The sequence below is a fragment of the Agelaius tricolor genome, unplaced genomic scaffold, assembly GCF_023055355.1.
Source record: "Agelaius tricolor isolate 1412-34295 unplaced genomic scaffold, bAgeTri1.0.p SCAF_28, whole genome shotgun sequence".
In the NCBI taxonomy this organism is placed as follows: Eukaryota; Metazoa; Chordata; class Aves; order Passeriformes; family Icteridae; genus Agelaius; species Agelaius tricolor.
Window position 1 is genome coordinate 5,824,318 of NW_027269288.1, and position 15,364 is coordinate 5,839,681.

The window sequence follows — 15,364 nt, forward strand, 5'->3', positions numbered from 1 at the left end:
ACTGAGCCAGGTTCTGGGACAAGGAACGCTGAGCCAGGCTCTGCCCAGGTGATGTGGGACATGCAGCCACAGCAAAGCTTCAGCCTGCCAGTGTCTGCCCAGGAGAGACAGGTTTTGAGGGTTTCTGTCTCCTTAACCCCTGGGAGAATGCCAGGGCAAATACACCAGCCCAAACATTAACAGCATCCATGGATGCAGAATGGCTTTGGCCAAGAGGCTCTTAGGGCTGATTGAAAGCAAATTGGTGATTGTGGGGCTTTTTCTCTCCCAGGGGCTGAGCATGGCTAACTGCTCCAATGGACAGCTTTATGGACTGTTACATGGATATGGCTCTTCCCATGGCTTCACAGACCCATTTCACAAATGGTGCTGGCTGCAATCCACTGCTTTGTGCCGAGCTGCTGGTTGGGACATTGTCGTGGAGGCTGAAGCAACGAGGAGGAAAACAGGGATGAGAAATAGGTAGGGAAAAACAAATGTCAAGCTGTGCTTTTTCTAGTGCAAGGGCAGAGTACTGGCTGGGCTTTTAAGAAGGGAAGGATGGGCTGGAAATTGGAAAGGTGCTGGGGGAGGGTGGCAGGGTGGCTGCTGTACCTACAAGCACTCAGGACCCCTGGCCAGCCAGTCCTGGGATGGGATGATGCATTCTGAGTGCCCACATTGAGCCTGTTAGTGCTGTCCATCGGACTTCAGGCTTCGTGCTCCTGTGGTGGTGTTCACAGGGGTCCCAGGATGAGGGAAGAGATGAGAATCTTGACTCCATGTTTCAGAAGGCTGATTTATTATTTTATTATATATATTATATTAAAAGAAAATGATCTGTTAAAACTATACTAAAAGAATAGAAGAAAGGATTTCATCAGAAGGCTTGAAAGGAAAGGAATGGAATGATAATAAAATCTTGTGACTGACCAGAGAGTCCGAGACAGCTGGGCTGTGATTGGCCATTAATTAGAAACAACCAACATGGACCAATCAAAGATGCACCTGCTGCATTCCACAGCAGCAGATAATTATTGTTTTTCTTTTCATCTGAGGCTTCTCAGCTTCTCAGGAGAAAAATCCTGGCCAAGGGATTTTTCCAAAAATACCATGGCTACATGCTCCTGCCAGTGAATCCTGGGATCTATTCCTAAACACGGTGTTATTGAAGGCCAGAGTGAGTATCAGGCAGAGAAATCAACTGTTCCCTGATCTAAGCTGACTGGAATCAATTGCTGCAGGGGGAAAGTGCCCGTCAGCCACCTCAGAGCCCTCAGGCAGGTCAATAACCACACCTGGGAGGACACGCTCGCCTGCAGGGGTGGATGTGTCTCCCCTGGCATTACTGCTTGAGTGATGCCCTGCTGTGCTCTGTGACCTGGGTGTCACACGGGCTTCACGCTGCGATGTCACCTTGCCCCCAAGTGCCACCAGGGCTTTTGCTCCTCCTGCTCTCATCCTGCTGTGGCAGAGGCGAGGAGCTGGCTCCCAGGACACCCACCACCAGCTCCCGCCTCCGTCCTCTGCGCCAGCCACAGCATTTATTCACGCTTGAAAATTTGCAAGGGAAAGATAATAACCCCCCCAAGAAAGTCTGTCCTTGTTTTGGCCTGACAAGGAACTTAGACAAATGTCAGTTTTCAGTTAAAATCATGCTCGGAAGATGAGCAGGAACAATGGGGATTTCATTCTGCTACGTTTATTAAACACAGAGAGACATGTCACTGCTGGCAGAGCCAAGCAGGTCCCACAGCCCTGGGGCTCAGTCCCTGCCAGCATCAGAAATACCCAAGATTAGATCCAGTTCAAGCCTGGCATTTGAAACCTGGGGACTGCATCCTGAGTCCTTAGGAGAAGCCCCAGTGGAAAGCCAGTCCACAGCACAAGTCATGAGCAGCTGCCCTGCCCATCCCAGGTGGGCTGAGGGGGATTTTGGGCTGAGCCCACTCTGGACTGAGCCCACCACGGACCAGCCCCATCACAGAGTGAGCCCACCATGGGCTATGCTGACATGTGCCATGCAGGCTCCTCCACTGCAGCACCCTCGGGGCTCTTCCTCTCCAAGCCCTCCTGCCATAACTCATCTCTGCTGAGAGGCGTTGCTGCCTTGAACTGCTTATTAGCCCAAATTGCCTGGCAGTAACAAACTGCTCTCTCATCTCTCATCATTCACCGGGAGCACCGGGTGCGGCCAAGAGTGGTGACAGAGCCGGGCACATCGACATCTCGCTGTGCCATGGGGCACCATGGGCTGCTTCAGCGAGGGCAGCAGGGATAAACCCTCTGTTCTGCAGCAGAACTTACTGAGGGATTGTGGCTGCAGCTCTCCTCACAGAGAGGGGTCAGCTAATAATAATAAGGGGTCAGCTGATTCCAATTTTAATAAGAGGTTTTGTTCAAGGCTTGCTTGGGCTGCGCCATCCGCCAGGAGTTGGGCAGTGCTGGGGGTTGGCACCTGCCTGGGGAGGGGGAAGCAGGGAGTAGGGATGAGCTTCTGGACAACCTTATCCATCAGTGTTCCCTCTGCTGTGCCACTGAGCCCCTCTGCCACCACAGGCACCCACATGGGGCCCCCCATCCCTGTCCCCCATCCCCTTGGGGACCTAAGGGCACCTCTCTGAGTGAGAGAGCGTGGAGATCTTGGCTGTGAGACCCATCAGCTGGGATGATGTACTTACACTTTTAATAAGAAATAGCACTTGATACAGAACCGTTGCAGCATTTATTGAACCAAAGTGCCTTCCGCTGCTTCAGTGCAGAGCCCTGAAGCCTGTCCTGGATGATTTAAGAATGATCCATCTGGAAAATGATGCAGACAATTTGTTACATCCAGCCAGAGAGCCATAGAAACCACCATAACAAGCTTAAATGATTTCAGCATCACTACATCATCCAGCCCCAGCCAATCTTCCTCAGAGCTGGGGTTGCCTATCCTGCATGGCTCCTCTTCCTGAAGCTGATGCTGCTCCTGCAGCCCATCCTGTTGCTGCATCCAGGCTTCTAGTCAATGCTTTGTGGGACATGGGGGACCCCTTTCCACCTTCCCACTGTTTGTCTCACCCCCCCACCCTCCCAAATCCCTATTTTAAGACAAGGAGCTCTAAGCAGCTCACAAACCCTCCCGGTGGGCTCCTCTGGCTGCCAGCAGCACGGGTGCCTGTTGATGGTTACCACCTCGCCCTGGGTAAATCAAGGCTTCGGTTTTCAAAATAGCGTGTTGATTGAAGCTTAAAATATCCCCAGCAATTACTTCGCCCCGGTATAATTATAATAATTAAACTTGGATAATGCTTAGTCCTACTTTTTATCAGAACTGTGTGCTGCGGCACAGTGTGTGGTGTTTTGTTTCCAGCCTCATTTTCCAGCCTCGCCCCGCCGAGCAGCGCTGGAAGGGACATGAGCTGGCAGTCTCCAGTGCTGACAAGGGGACGGTGACCCTGTCACAGCCCCTCCAGCCCTGGGCACCACTCGTGGCACCGTTTAACCCAGGGCATGGTGTGTGGTGCATGGCCCTTGCTGCACGGCGGGACGAGCAGCAGGAGGGGATGCTCCCGGCTCCATGCTGGGGCAGTGGGTGCTGGAGGGAGTAGGGATGCTGGTTCTTCCCTTTGGCTGCTTGCCTCGTCCCACCCCAATCCCTCTCCCACAGCTCAGCACAATATTTCTCCCTCCACGCTCCCAGCAGCGTCACTTGGAACAGCTCAGGCTGGTGAGTACGTTTCCGGCTGTGATAAATAGCAGGGAAAGGAATGAGAACCTAACACTGTATTTCATGCCCTGAAATCCCACTTGCATCTGGAAATGAACAGAGTTCTCTGGTTGATATATGCAGCTCTGAGGCCATTCGCATCCTGTTCGCTTGTACACATTGTCTCGGTGATTTAAGCTGGCAATTTGGCCTTAAAATGAAGAGCAGCTCACTTTGTCCCTCCCCATTTTTCTATATATTTTCCTGCAGAATGGAGCTTTTTGGAGATTGGCTGGGCTGGGGCTGGGCATCCTCTCTGGTCTGGCACGGAGAGTTGTGGAGGGTGCTGGCACTGCAGGAAGGCTGCTGCCACAGCCTGGGAATGCAAGTGGCAGGTGGCTGTGCTGGTCTCTCTGTCATCCCAGATCATCCCTCTTCAAAGCCAACATGGCCACCAATGAAAGCTTTTCCCCCTTTCCAGGTCAGATGGCATTGTGAGGATGACAGCTATGCTGTCCCACGGTGCCCTGGGGAAGGGGGATGCTGTGGGAGCAAGGGGGGCTATGGGAGCTGTCCCTGCTGCCTGGCAAGAGCCCTCCTTGTGCTGCCTAGTCCCCACATCTGTCTGTCCATCTGTCTGTCCATCTGTTGAGCAGCAGAGCAGGGCCAGCCTGAGTGTGACCCATCATCACCTGCTCCACACCCAGTGTGCAAACCAGAGCCACCACTTACCTGCTCACAGCCAGGACTCCTCCTTGGGTAAAAGATGTAGCTGGGTGAAGTGATTTCACAGCAGAGCTGTTTGTTTAAGGCATCTTTAGTGATGCTTAATTAACTCCCCAACAGTCCTGTTCAATGGCTTCCCTTTTCCAAGCAGCTGTCCCAAGGCACACAGGGTCCCTTCAAAGCCCTGGGGGGACACTGGGTGAGCCTGGGGACCTGGCACCCTCCCACCTGTGCCATAGGGTGTGGAGGTGGCACTGCTGTGGCGGCGAGTCCAAAGGGATGCACAGGACCCTCTTCTCAGGATCAAGGCAGGGCCATTTCCCTGCTGCTCACCCGAGGTGTGCACAGCTGGGAACAGGGGGATTTCACCAGAAAGACTCCTTGCTGAGGCATGGATCCCCCTGGAGACCAAACCTACCCCGTCCCCTCCCCAGGCACCGCGCGCGGAGGAACCCAGTCAGCAGCGGCTGCGCGGTTCTCATATCAGTTTTAATAGCAACATCAGAGTACTAAATATACAGAGGGCAAGGGGACAGGGTGGCATTTACAGTGCTTCCAAATACACGGCTTCCACGGACAGAGACAAATTAAAAACCGCTCAGGAAGAAAAAAGGTCCTTTTGGCACTGCCCCGGCTCGCGCCGTGGGCGGGTGGGGCAGCCACCATGCCAAAAGGTGACGGCGCTTCCATTGGGTGCCTCCTGGTGCAGGATTTTCCCAGGAAAAGAAAGAAGTACTCAGTGATGTAAAACCGGTTACAAAGTAAAACTGTCTCATGTTAGAAAACGGGTTTTGGCAAAATAAAAATAAAGTGTAAACTTCACTGTACATGTCCTATCAAACAAAAAATAAACCCCTTGGAACCTAAAATAGAAGAATCTGGGTCAGAAATCTGTGCCCTTAGTGTACATTTTTGTGCAACATATACTTTTTTCAAAGTAAATATTATCTTCACTCGTGACACTATTAAAAATGTACCTACAAATGCTGAGAGTAATTCTTAAAAATGTGTGAGAAGCGTTAGATGAGCTCAGGAGACCAAACCCACAGACTTGGAAATGGCAAGGGATTTCTTGCTGGTTTTGAAAAAATCGCGTACAGATTTAATATCTGGTTGAACGAAAATTCCAACCACATTCATCCTGAAATGGGTGGGCTGAGATAGGATAGATATATTTTTGTTCTATTTTATTTTTTTTTAATTTTTTTTTTTACAAAATATATATTATGTGTAGAATATCTACTATTTAACTACCGTTTCAGCTGAACTACCTTCCTTCGCAAACAAGCTGCCAGTGGAGAAGAGGTAACCTGAAATCCATCCCCGCGCCAGCTCTGCCATCGCTACGGTGACCTCCTGGCAGGCTCGGTGCCCTTGACCCCATGGTGTCCCATGGAGCACTGGTGTTCTCTGGAGCACGGCTCCTGCCACCACCACCGGCCGCCCTTTCTCCAGCTGGGAAGACAGAGTGAAGGTAAACGATCGGATCTGGAGAGACAGGCGGCTGCCCAGGACTGGCTCTGCCCGGGGTGCTGTGGGGTGAAGCCGCCCTCGGGGCTTCCAAAGGTCAGGGGATTGAGGAGCAAACCCTGCCTGCCCTACCTGTTGGTGCCATGATGTGGGAGCTCAGACCTGGAGCCCCAAACCTGCTCAGTTTGGTGCAGGATAAAGCCCACCGGTGCCAGTGGCAGCAGTGGCACTGACCCCTGGCCCGGTGGAAGCGGCGCATCCTGTGGCTCCTGCTCAGGGTTTGCAAGGGATGTGGAGGGAGGAGAGTCCCAGACAGTCCTGGGAAGCCTGGGCTTGCTGCAGAGCCCAAGGAGAGCCAACCCTTCCTTGCCATGGGTGGCTTGTGCCACGCCACATTCTCCTCTAAGAGCCACAAGTGACACACAGACACCCCATGACATGTCTGGGGAATGTGGCAGCCTCTTGGCTGCCATGGTGTGTTTCTCAGGGACTGTTCAGGGGCTAAGGAATCTGGAAAATGAACTCAAAACAAACAAGCAGCAGTGGGCTGAGGGCTTACAGCAAAGCAAGGAGCAAAACTTTTCTTTTTTCAAGCTTCCAGGACCTAGGGGTGAGACGATGTGCCCAAAACATGACAAAGCTCCCACAGGAGCGTGTCTGAGAACACCATGCTTCCCTGCTTTTCCACGGTGGGAAGATCTCCTCAATAGACTATGCCATGGATATGCGACTTTCTATTCTCATTTCTTTCTTGTTTTTTGGCTTTCATCAATAGGAAGGAATGAGATCAACACAGTTCATTTCTCTTCACTGTGCAAGACCTTGGGACGCCTGGATCCTGCCTCGTCCATCACTGCATCAGCAGCTCCATCCCAGCCCTTCCTGCTCCTCCTCTCCCTCCACTGCAGTGGCCCAGCATGGATGGGGGGAGGCTTCCTCTGATAAAGTGCAAGTGCTGTTGGTCCTTATAAATAAGGGAAGATTGTGCATCTACTTTTGTTCCCTGGTTCACTGCTCAGCTCCAGGGAGACCAGGACATGTCCTGCTGCAGACTGAGGGGGGGGAAGCTCATGCAAGTCCTGCCCTCTGAAACCTGTGCCCATGCTCAGGGTTGCAGTGATTCACCTTCCTTCTCTCTCTCTCTCTCTCTCTCACACACACACACACACACACACACACACACACACGGTTTCCCTTCCTCTTCCCCAGCTCCACAGGGAATTTCCTGTGAGCCAGGTGCCTCTCCATCACCACTGCCATCACCATCACTGCTTGCACCAGTGCTGCCCTGGCATCTCCCAGCTCTGCCTGACAACTTCCCTGCGGGCAGCAGGTTCCATCCATGCAGAAACACAGAATGCTGCTTCGGATGCCCTGCAATGAAGGAGCTGAGATATATTTCTTGTCATACTGCTACCGCGATTACACTGGAATACCTGTGGGAATGAAATAAATAGGAAGATTAAGGGGAGAAGCACAAGGAACATGGCTCAAAGCTGGCGTGGATGGATTCCCATGAAGTCACAAAGGGAGGAGAGCCTGTGGGCAAGGGCTGCACCACTGACACCAGCATCACAGAAAAAGCCCCAGGACACTGAGATGACCCTGGAGTAGTTGCTCAGACTCCACAGTTCCCAAGGACAGACACTCCCCACGTTCCCCAGGGATAGCTAAAGCTTTGGGGGCCACTGCTCTAGCAAGACACTGTCTCCTCTTCTCCCTGGAGGCATCCAATGCTCTGGAGAGCAGGACATGAGCCACCCAGGAGACACAGCTCTGCCCAGGGGATGGTTGGCTCAAGTCCGCAGGTAATTGTCAGGGCTGGCAAGGAAGACTTCTGTCTGAGGCAGCGTCCAAAAATTCAGGACAAATAATCCAGACTGTGCAATTCCATGGGAAAAGGACAGAAAAGGACACGGGAACAAGAGACCGCACGCGTGGCTATGCGCAACACCACAGGGTTCTACTTTTTTGTTTGTTTGTTTTTAAACTGCACGTTCATTATCATAAAGAAAAGGAGCTGAGTAATCAGTGGGGGAGTAGAAACGTGGATCTGGATAATTCTAAAAAACCACTAGTATTTACCAAGGGCAGTTTACAAAAAGAACTGGAGGACTTTGGTCTGATCTCTGCTATTGTTTCCACCCTTTTAACATTGAAGGGACCCAAGTGAGACCCATCCCAGTGTCTGATGTGCAGCACGGCATGGCAGCACCTGACTCCATGGAAAGACTTGGACAGAGGGTTTAGGGTCAGCACCCACGAACACCACCCACCCCAGCAGGAGCTGGACAGGCGTGGATGTGTTTCTAGAACAACACACCAAACTGGAGCCTGCAGAATTGTGCTTCCCCGGCAAAAATTCCCTTTAAACACAATTAAGAGATCTCCAGGATTGTGGACAGCCGGCTGTGTCTTCTCCTGCTGCAGCAGAGCCAGCCAAGACTGGGAGAACAAAGGAAGAGGCTCTCTCAATCCCACAGCCCCAGGCTGGGGAAGGAGGACATGAGCTCCTTCCTCTGGTTTCTCACACAGGGCTGAGTAAACTTTGGTGCTGTGGCCAATTCAGAAGCCATTTTCCAAAAACCTTCCCACACCCCATTCCTGAAATCTTTTCTTCTGTGCCAAGAGAGACCCACCTCTTGGAAGTCCACCCCTAAAATCTGCCCCGTCCAGCCCCGAGGTGTCATGCCTAGCACGGCAGAAATCACAGCACTGTGGACATGGGGCAGGCTCAGGCTTTCCAGCTTCTTCCCATCGATCTTGATGATGTATCGGGATAGAGAAGCCTGGAAATACCTTCAGCACCGCCTTGAGCCGTGCTCTGGATGGTTTTGGGAAGCTTTTCCTCTGCTTCCCGCCGGCAGCACAGCCCCAGCTGTCTCCCACCACGGTCACGTCGCTGGAAAAGCATTTCCAAAAAGAACCAAAATTATATATATATATGTATACATACATATATATGTCTATACATACACACACACACGTATATATATGTATATATGTCTACCTATATATACACATATAGGTTGACAGGCAAGCTGCCAAAGTAGAAAACATCAGATCACCCAGTTTGCATGATGCGTGTTAAAGAAATGAGACTTTTAGCCCATGACATCTTCTTTAAAAATGAGTATTTAAGATCTTCAAAAATTGCTACAGTACAAAAAGTGTTTGTGTGTGTATATATATATATATATTTTCTCTCTACATATACCGTATGTATGGACTGGAATGGATGACCCCACCAGAAGAGATGCCCCACTTGTCCTCCACAACATTTCCAGGCGTTATTGTCTCAGCTCTTTGCAAAGTCTTTGCATCGGTTCATGGCACATAATGGTAATTATTGGCACAGGTTCAGAGTCACCGTCCATGGCCGGGCTCCAGGCGCTTATCCTTCCCTTTCCATCCCTTTGCTGGTTCCTCCTCCTCCTCCTCCTCCTCCTCCTCCTCTTCCTCCTCCTCCACGGGATTCTTTACTCGCACACTTTCCTTTCTCTCCTCCCAAAAACGTGCTCCTTGACAACGCAGTTACCTATAGGCGTGTTCATTTTTATAAAAATATATTTGGCCCATAGAACGCTGCTCTTTGAGTCTCCTACTGGTAAACAGAAATGGTAGGTACAGGTAACCCATTATTTTTTTATATTTTTTACAGGTTCACCAATGGAATCCTGTTGAGGACGAGAAGAAAAAGAAAGATTAAGTCACGACAGGGAATTTGCACCAAGTCTTGCATCTCTGCTTGGATGATCTCTTACAGCCTAGAGGTTTCCTCCTCCTTCCCCCTTGGCTGTGGAGCTGTGGGATTTTTGGGGGAGCAGGGTATCAGTGACCTCCTCCTCCTCCTTCTCTGCAGCTTCTGGTCTGTGCTGGGGATTGGGACCACTACTTCTCTCTCCTCAGGGCCTTTTCCAGGGTGGTATTTACTCCAGATCATCCCTGCATTCTGCAGCTTCTCACACTCGGGCCTCGAGCAGCAAGTGCTCTGGCAGACGAGCAGATGATGACAAGCACTAACAAGATTTTCTAAAGTTAAATCTAAAGAATCAATAGGGAATTGGTTAAGCACCAAACCAGAGATCCTATCAAAGTCCTTAAGCTATTTATTTACCATCTACTGGAAGATGTCTTCCTATGCAATTTTGGACCCTCAATGTGAAGACAGTCACTCCCCATCACTGGCGTGTGGCCACTTGCTCTACATGTCTGTGACATTTAATGAGCTGTAGCACAGCTGGGTGTGCCAAAGACAGCTGCCAGCAGGTACCTACACCCTGTACAGCCACGCTCAGGATACACATTCCTAACCCACACATCCCTAATCTGTGCCCTCTGCCTGGCTGGGATCAGCATCCAGAATGTGCTGTGCTTTTTGTTCCAAGATTCTTTCTCTAAAAAAACCACTATTTTTAAGCAAGATGCCCAATACACCATCTCCAAGAACAACCCTGAAGTCTTAATTAGCGAGACAGATTTTCCAGAGTCCTTAATCTCCTGTGCTGGGGCTGTGCTGGGGCTGCTGCTACTCCTCCAAAGACAAGCTGGGATCTTTTATGATGACTCATTATCTGTTAATGTTAACACAAACCATTTGCTGTTGTTAGGCAGAACGGGGCCAGCAGCAGCTGCTGCCGTGTTCCAGCGTGGCTTTACCACACACTGCTGTCAGCTCTCGCTGCTCTGTGCCAGGGCAGGGTCAGGCTGGTGTCACCAAACCAGCACAGCTGCTGGCCCCAAAGTGTCCCCTCCCTGCCAGAGGTGCCCAGCATCCCGTGGCTCCTGGTGGGCACTGGTTAATGCTCAACAGCAGGGTGTACAATCGGTGTTGTATCCCAAATAGCCTCTTTGTGCAAAGTAGGTCAGCGCTTGATCAACCTTACAGATTTTTGTATAATCTCATTCCATGGGGTTTTTCAGTCAAAGAGAGCGGGATTAAGGACAAGAATAATGCGGAATCTCAAACTTCATTTCAGAAAGCCCCAAAGCCAGGATGAAATCAAGCCAAACCAGCCATCCTGTGCTGTGGTGCCTGGACAAAGCCACTCAAGTCTTTGGCACGTGTCCTGTGCTGGTCTGCAGAGCAGTGCTGCTCCTGCCTCTGTCTGGGTGCTCCTCCAGCGCCACTGGCACCAGGCAAGAGAAGCTTTCCTTTTCATCCCTCCCTTCAGGTAACTCCTGAGAGCTCCCACTGACTGCTCCACTCCTCACCTGTCCAGCCCAGGGCTGCACTGAGGCTGCACTGCCACACCAGGCTGCTGCAGACAGACTGACTTCTCAGCAGCTGCCAGCAGCTGCTGCTGAGGTGTGACATCCACCGAGGTGTGACATCTACCAAGGAGCTGGTGCTCCAGTGGGGCCCAGAAGCCAGCACAGGCAATCTGCTGGAAAGCTCCACCAGCTGCTTGCCACGGGCAGCCCTGCCTGCTGTGGGGAGGGATGGTGCCCTGACAGGGGCCATGCCTGCAGCACAGGAACCCTCCCTGTGGCTCCTGCTGGCACAGGAGGAATCTGACCCCAGGAAATAGCTTCAACATCTGCTCCCTGTGTACCTGGATGAGTTTTACCAGGTTTTCTGACACAAATGTGGCACTGCCTGCAGCTCTCTAGGCTAGAGGTGCTCTGCAGTGCTGTCCCTTATATCTGCTGCCTCAACTGCTCAGTCCTCACACCAGGCTCACAGACTGTCAGATGTGAAGTTCACATTAAATTCCAACTTGGCTCCCAGTAGTCATGTCAACAAAACATCTGCAGCACCTCTGTCCTGCCACCCCTGTCCTGGGACATGCCACCTGCCTTGTGCCTCCAGCTCTGGCCCCACACCATCAGGAGCACTAATGTGCACACAAGACAGCTCAGAGCTGTGAAGCGCTGTCAATTAAAATGTGCAAACCGCCAGGAGAAAGGGGCTGTGAGGAGAAAGCTGCATGTAGCCCCTCCAGCCAGAAAGCTGCACATGCTCCAGATTATCCCTCTCTGCTGTGGTGCAGTGGGTCAACAGCAACTGTCCCCTTCAGGTGACCTTGCTGCAGCTGTGGATGCCAGCCAGGAAATACTCATTCCCCCGGAAACGGTGCAGCCCAAGCAGCTGCATCTCCTTTTCCACCAGCCTCTCCCCTAGAAACGAGAGCTGGAGAGGCATCCTCCATGCCTCCACTCCCTTGCTTCCCTCCATCCCACTGCTCCTCTGGCACTTGGCAGCTGGTGACAGCACAAGGCAACCGCGGTGGCAGGGACAGGCTGGTAGGGACAGCCTAGCAGGGAGCTCATCTCCATGCCATCTGCACCTTACACAGTGACACATGAAAGCTTGGAATGCTCATTTCACCTGAGGGATTTCCCAACAGCACCTCGTTTCAGCTGGGACACACACCACTTATGCAAGTGTGTCCCAGAAACACGCTGGTGCAAACACACCTGTGCAGAGTAAACGTGCAGAGAACAGGCAGAACAGGTTTGGGATCAATCTCATTTTGTTATCCTTAATGAAACCAAACAGCAGCTTCCAGAATTGCATCTGTAATTGAAGTGCCATTACAGAGGTAATGCTGCAGGTACGAGCCCAATAGATTTTTCCAGAGTGCGTCAATGTGCGTTTTATGGATTCCATGAAAACGGATCAATGAGAATTTCAAGGATTTAATAAGGCGTAATGGAATGGCTTCAGGCTATTTAAAGAAATCTATGGAGGTGACCAGGGCACAGTCTTTGGCCTGGGATTTCACAGGACCTGGGGCAGGAGCAGTGGGATCCACACAGGATTCCTACAGTGCTTCAAGCTGTTCCTTCCTTCCCTCTGCCTGAGGCATGGAGAGCTGTAGGTGGCATTGAGTGTAGCTGGCTTGCTTTATATGTTATTTAATTCACTTTAAGCCAATGAAAAGACTTCCCAAACTAGAAAACTGAGGGTGGAAAAGGCCCAGTGGGTTATTACTGAGGCAGGTGTTCCCTGCAGATCCCCCATGCTCATTCTCCTGCTGCCCTCACTCCTGGCACCAGCTCCTGCCTGGGTTCCTTTGCCCTCTGCTCCCTGATACAATGGCCACAACAACAGAGTCAGAGAAAAAAACATGAGCATATCAGTGGATGGGGAGTGAGAGCCTCTCACCTTCACCAGTGCAGCTGCTGCAACCAGGAGAGGCTCTGGGGAGGGCAGTGGGGCCATGCCAGGTGAATCCCTGCTCTCTGTGCCCCATTGTGCTGGCACACACCTCACCTGCCCTGTCTAGACACCACAGCCCCAGCACGGCCAAGATCATTAACTTTTTATTCCCTTCCATTCTAATCTAATTATATTTCTGTGTTCAATAGCTGTGCATAATGTTAAACAGGCTATTCCAAGTGAGCAGCAGCCAGGGAAGGCTGGAAATTTCATTTACACTGAATATATGATTCATTACAGCAGGGACTTGGGACAGAGCTATTAATTCACCTGCGCACGTGCCTCAAGCGGGCACCGCTGCCCAGGGCGAGCTGGCACACACAGACTTTTCCTGTCTTTTCCTGCCACTGCTATCAGCTGGGCCACCTTCAAAAGTGACACCAGGAGGTGAAAACGGCTTAGGCCAACTCAAGGAAAGAGAAGGGAATCCCCAAAGATCGTACTGTCGCAACCAGAACATCACTGCACTCCTTCAGCCACAGGAACACCCCAGGTGTGACCAGCTGCTGGGGACTGTGCTCGAAGGGTTGGCCTTGAAGAGCAGCAGGAGAAGGAGGAGAAGGAGAAGGAGGAGGAAGAGGAGGAGGAGGAGGACCCCAGCACCCTTGCAGTGAGCATGGAAGTGTTCATGACAGCAAACATCACCAAATGAGCTTTCAGATACTGGTGGAGCGTGCATGCTCCGACGAGGCAGGCTGTCCATCATGCCACCAGAGGTTAATTACAGATCAGGCCATTTCCCAGCACGGAAATTACTGTGGCTTGCTGAGGTTTCAGAGGTGGGCTGGAACCATGGGATCAGGCTGAACTTCAAGGCTGCCCCAGGCACTCTTTGCTTTTGAATCCTTGTCCATCCCAGTCCCTCCCTGTTAGTGTTGGCCTGTCTGCAATGAACCTCCCTGGAAAAGGGAGCCTCGTTTGGCTCCCAGTGCCCCATCCACGGCATGGAATGAGTCCAGTCACACTGAAGGAAGTGCAGGAGGGAGGGTGGCACCAGGCAGGGTACGATGGGCATAGCGGGGGCGCAGGATGGATGTGGGATGGGTGCAGGGAGCGCGGTACGTACCAGGAAACAGCCCGCTGGCGTCTGCCCTGCCCCCAGAAGTCAAACAGGCTTCGGCCAGTCAGCAGGAGATTTCAAACCATTTCTCAGACACAAAGGCCACGGGAATAAGATGCCGGTCAGAAGAAGAGGGTCTGCAGTGAGCAGAAAGAGGGGCTTGTACACGCTGGTACGTAACACACACGGCGCAAGCCGGGGCGGCCTGCTGCACAGTCAGCTGTTCTACATCTCTCTGCAGCGATGCTTTGAGTGGGCCTGGGCTCACCAGGCTGCCTGGAAGTGCTCTGGGACAGAGGGTCCCAGAGGGCATCCCTGGATGGTGAAAAAGCCATGATCTCTGCTAGCCAGAACACAGGCACTCTCTGTCACCTGGCTGGAGTTCATATCAAACCAAGGCTTGTGGACACCCAACAAAATGGTGTGACAATCCCTGCCAGTTCTCCACCTCCTGAGATGTGAAGAAACCCTGGAAAATGCAGCAGGAATGAGCAGAACCCCGCACACACGCAAGAGATGCTGATTGAAAAGGCATCAATGTTGGCTGAAAGGCATTAAATTGTTGGCTCCAGGCCTGTCCTTGGGGCAGGCAGATCTGGGCTGTGGCTGCCACACATGTCGTGGTTCCTCAAGGCTGTCTGGAGCATCAGCTGCTCATTTTCTCCCTCAAAACTCTCTGCCTGGCTTCCCCTCTACCTTTGATGGGGACACACATTTACCATATGGTGAAACCACACCAGCACACAGTGAAAGCACTCTGGAGACAGCCTGTGGTGCGGGAAACATCGCTCCCAACCCCACTGCTCCTGATCCCCACCTCAGGCAGGCAAGGGGCTGGCAGAGCAGGGCCACATCCCTTGGCTGGAAACGATGCTCCTTGTTAGCGCTGTGCCGTTGTTTTGCAGCACCCAAATGGTTCATTTGGCTCTCGCTGCCTGCTCCTCCATTAATCACCTGCTTGTTTGCAGCCCGGCAGCTTTGCCGATGCCACTGAGGAGACAGCACGGGCGCTGGAAAAACGGATCCAGTGGCATTTTATGTGCTGGCAGGAGCAGCAGCAGCAGCTGGGAAATGAACACTGTGTGTGGCGGTGAGCTCGCCCAGCCCTGCAGGGCCAGGGGCTGCTGAGGCACCCACCAAGCCTCACCGCCAGAACTGGGGTCAGGGGGCCAGTCCCACACTGAACTATGAGTGAGTGAGCACCCAGGAGGTAGGAGGCTCTGCCAAATGCTCCCTGGAACATCACCCCTTGTGGAATTTTCAGGCAACCTCG

General features: G+C 52.1%; 1 protein-coding gene across 1 annotated transcript in view; it reads right to left on the reverse strand.

Moving 5' to 3' along the window:
- Window positions 1-4,867: 4,867 nt before the first annotated feature.
- AJAP1 (adherens junctions associated protein 1) overlaps window positions 4,868-15,364 on the reverse strand; it is a 38,480-nt gene continuing 27,983 nt past the window's right edge. Inside the window, exons 5-6 of the mRNA XM_071449314.1 lie at window positions 14,098-14,228; window positions 4,868-9,543 (exon numbers count right to left, since the gene is read on the reverse strand). Of these exons, the coding sequence (XP_071305415.1) occupies window positions 14,156-14,228 (73 nt within the window). The 3' untranslated portion in view covers window positions 4,868-9,543; window positions 14,098-14,155. The remainder of the gene's footprint in view (window positions 9,544-14,097; window positions 14,229-15,364) is intronic.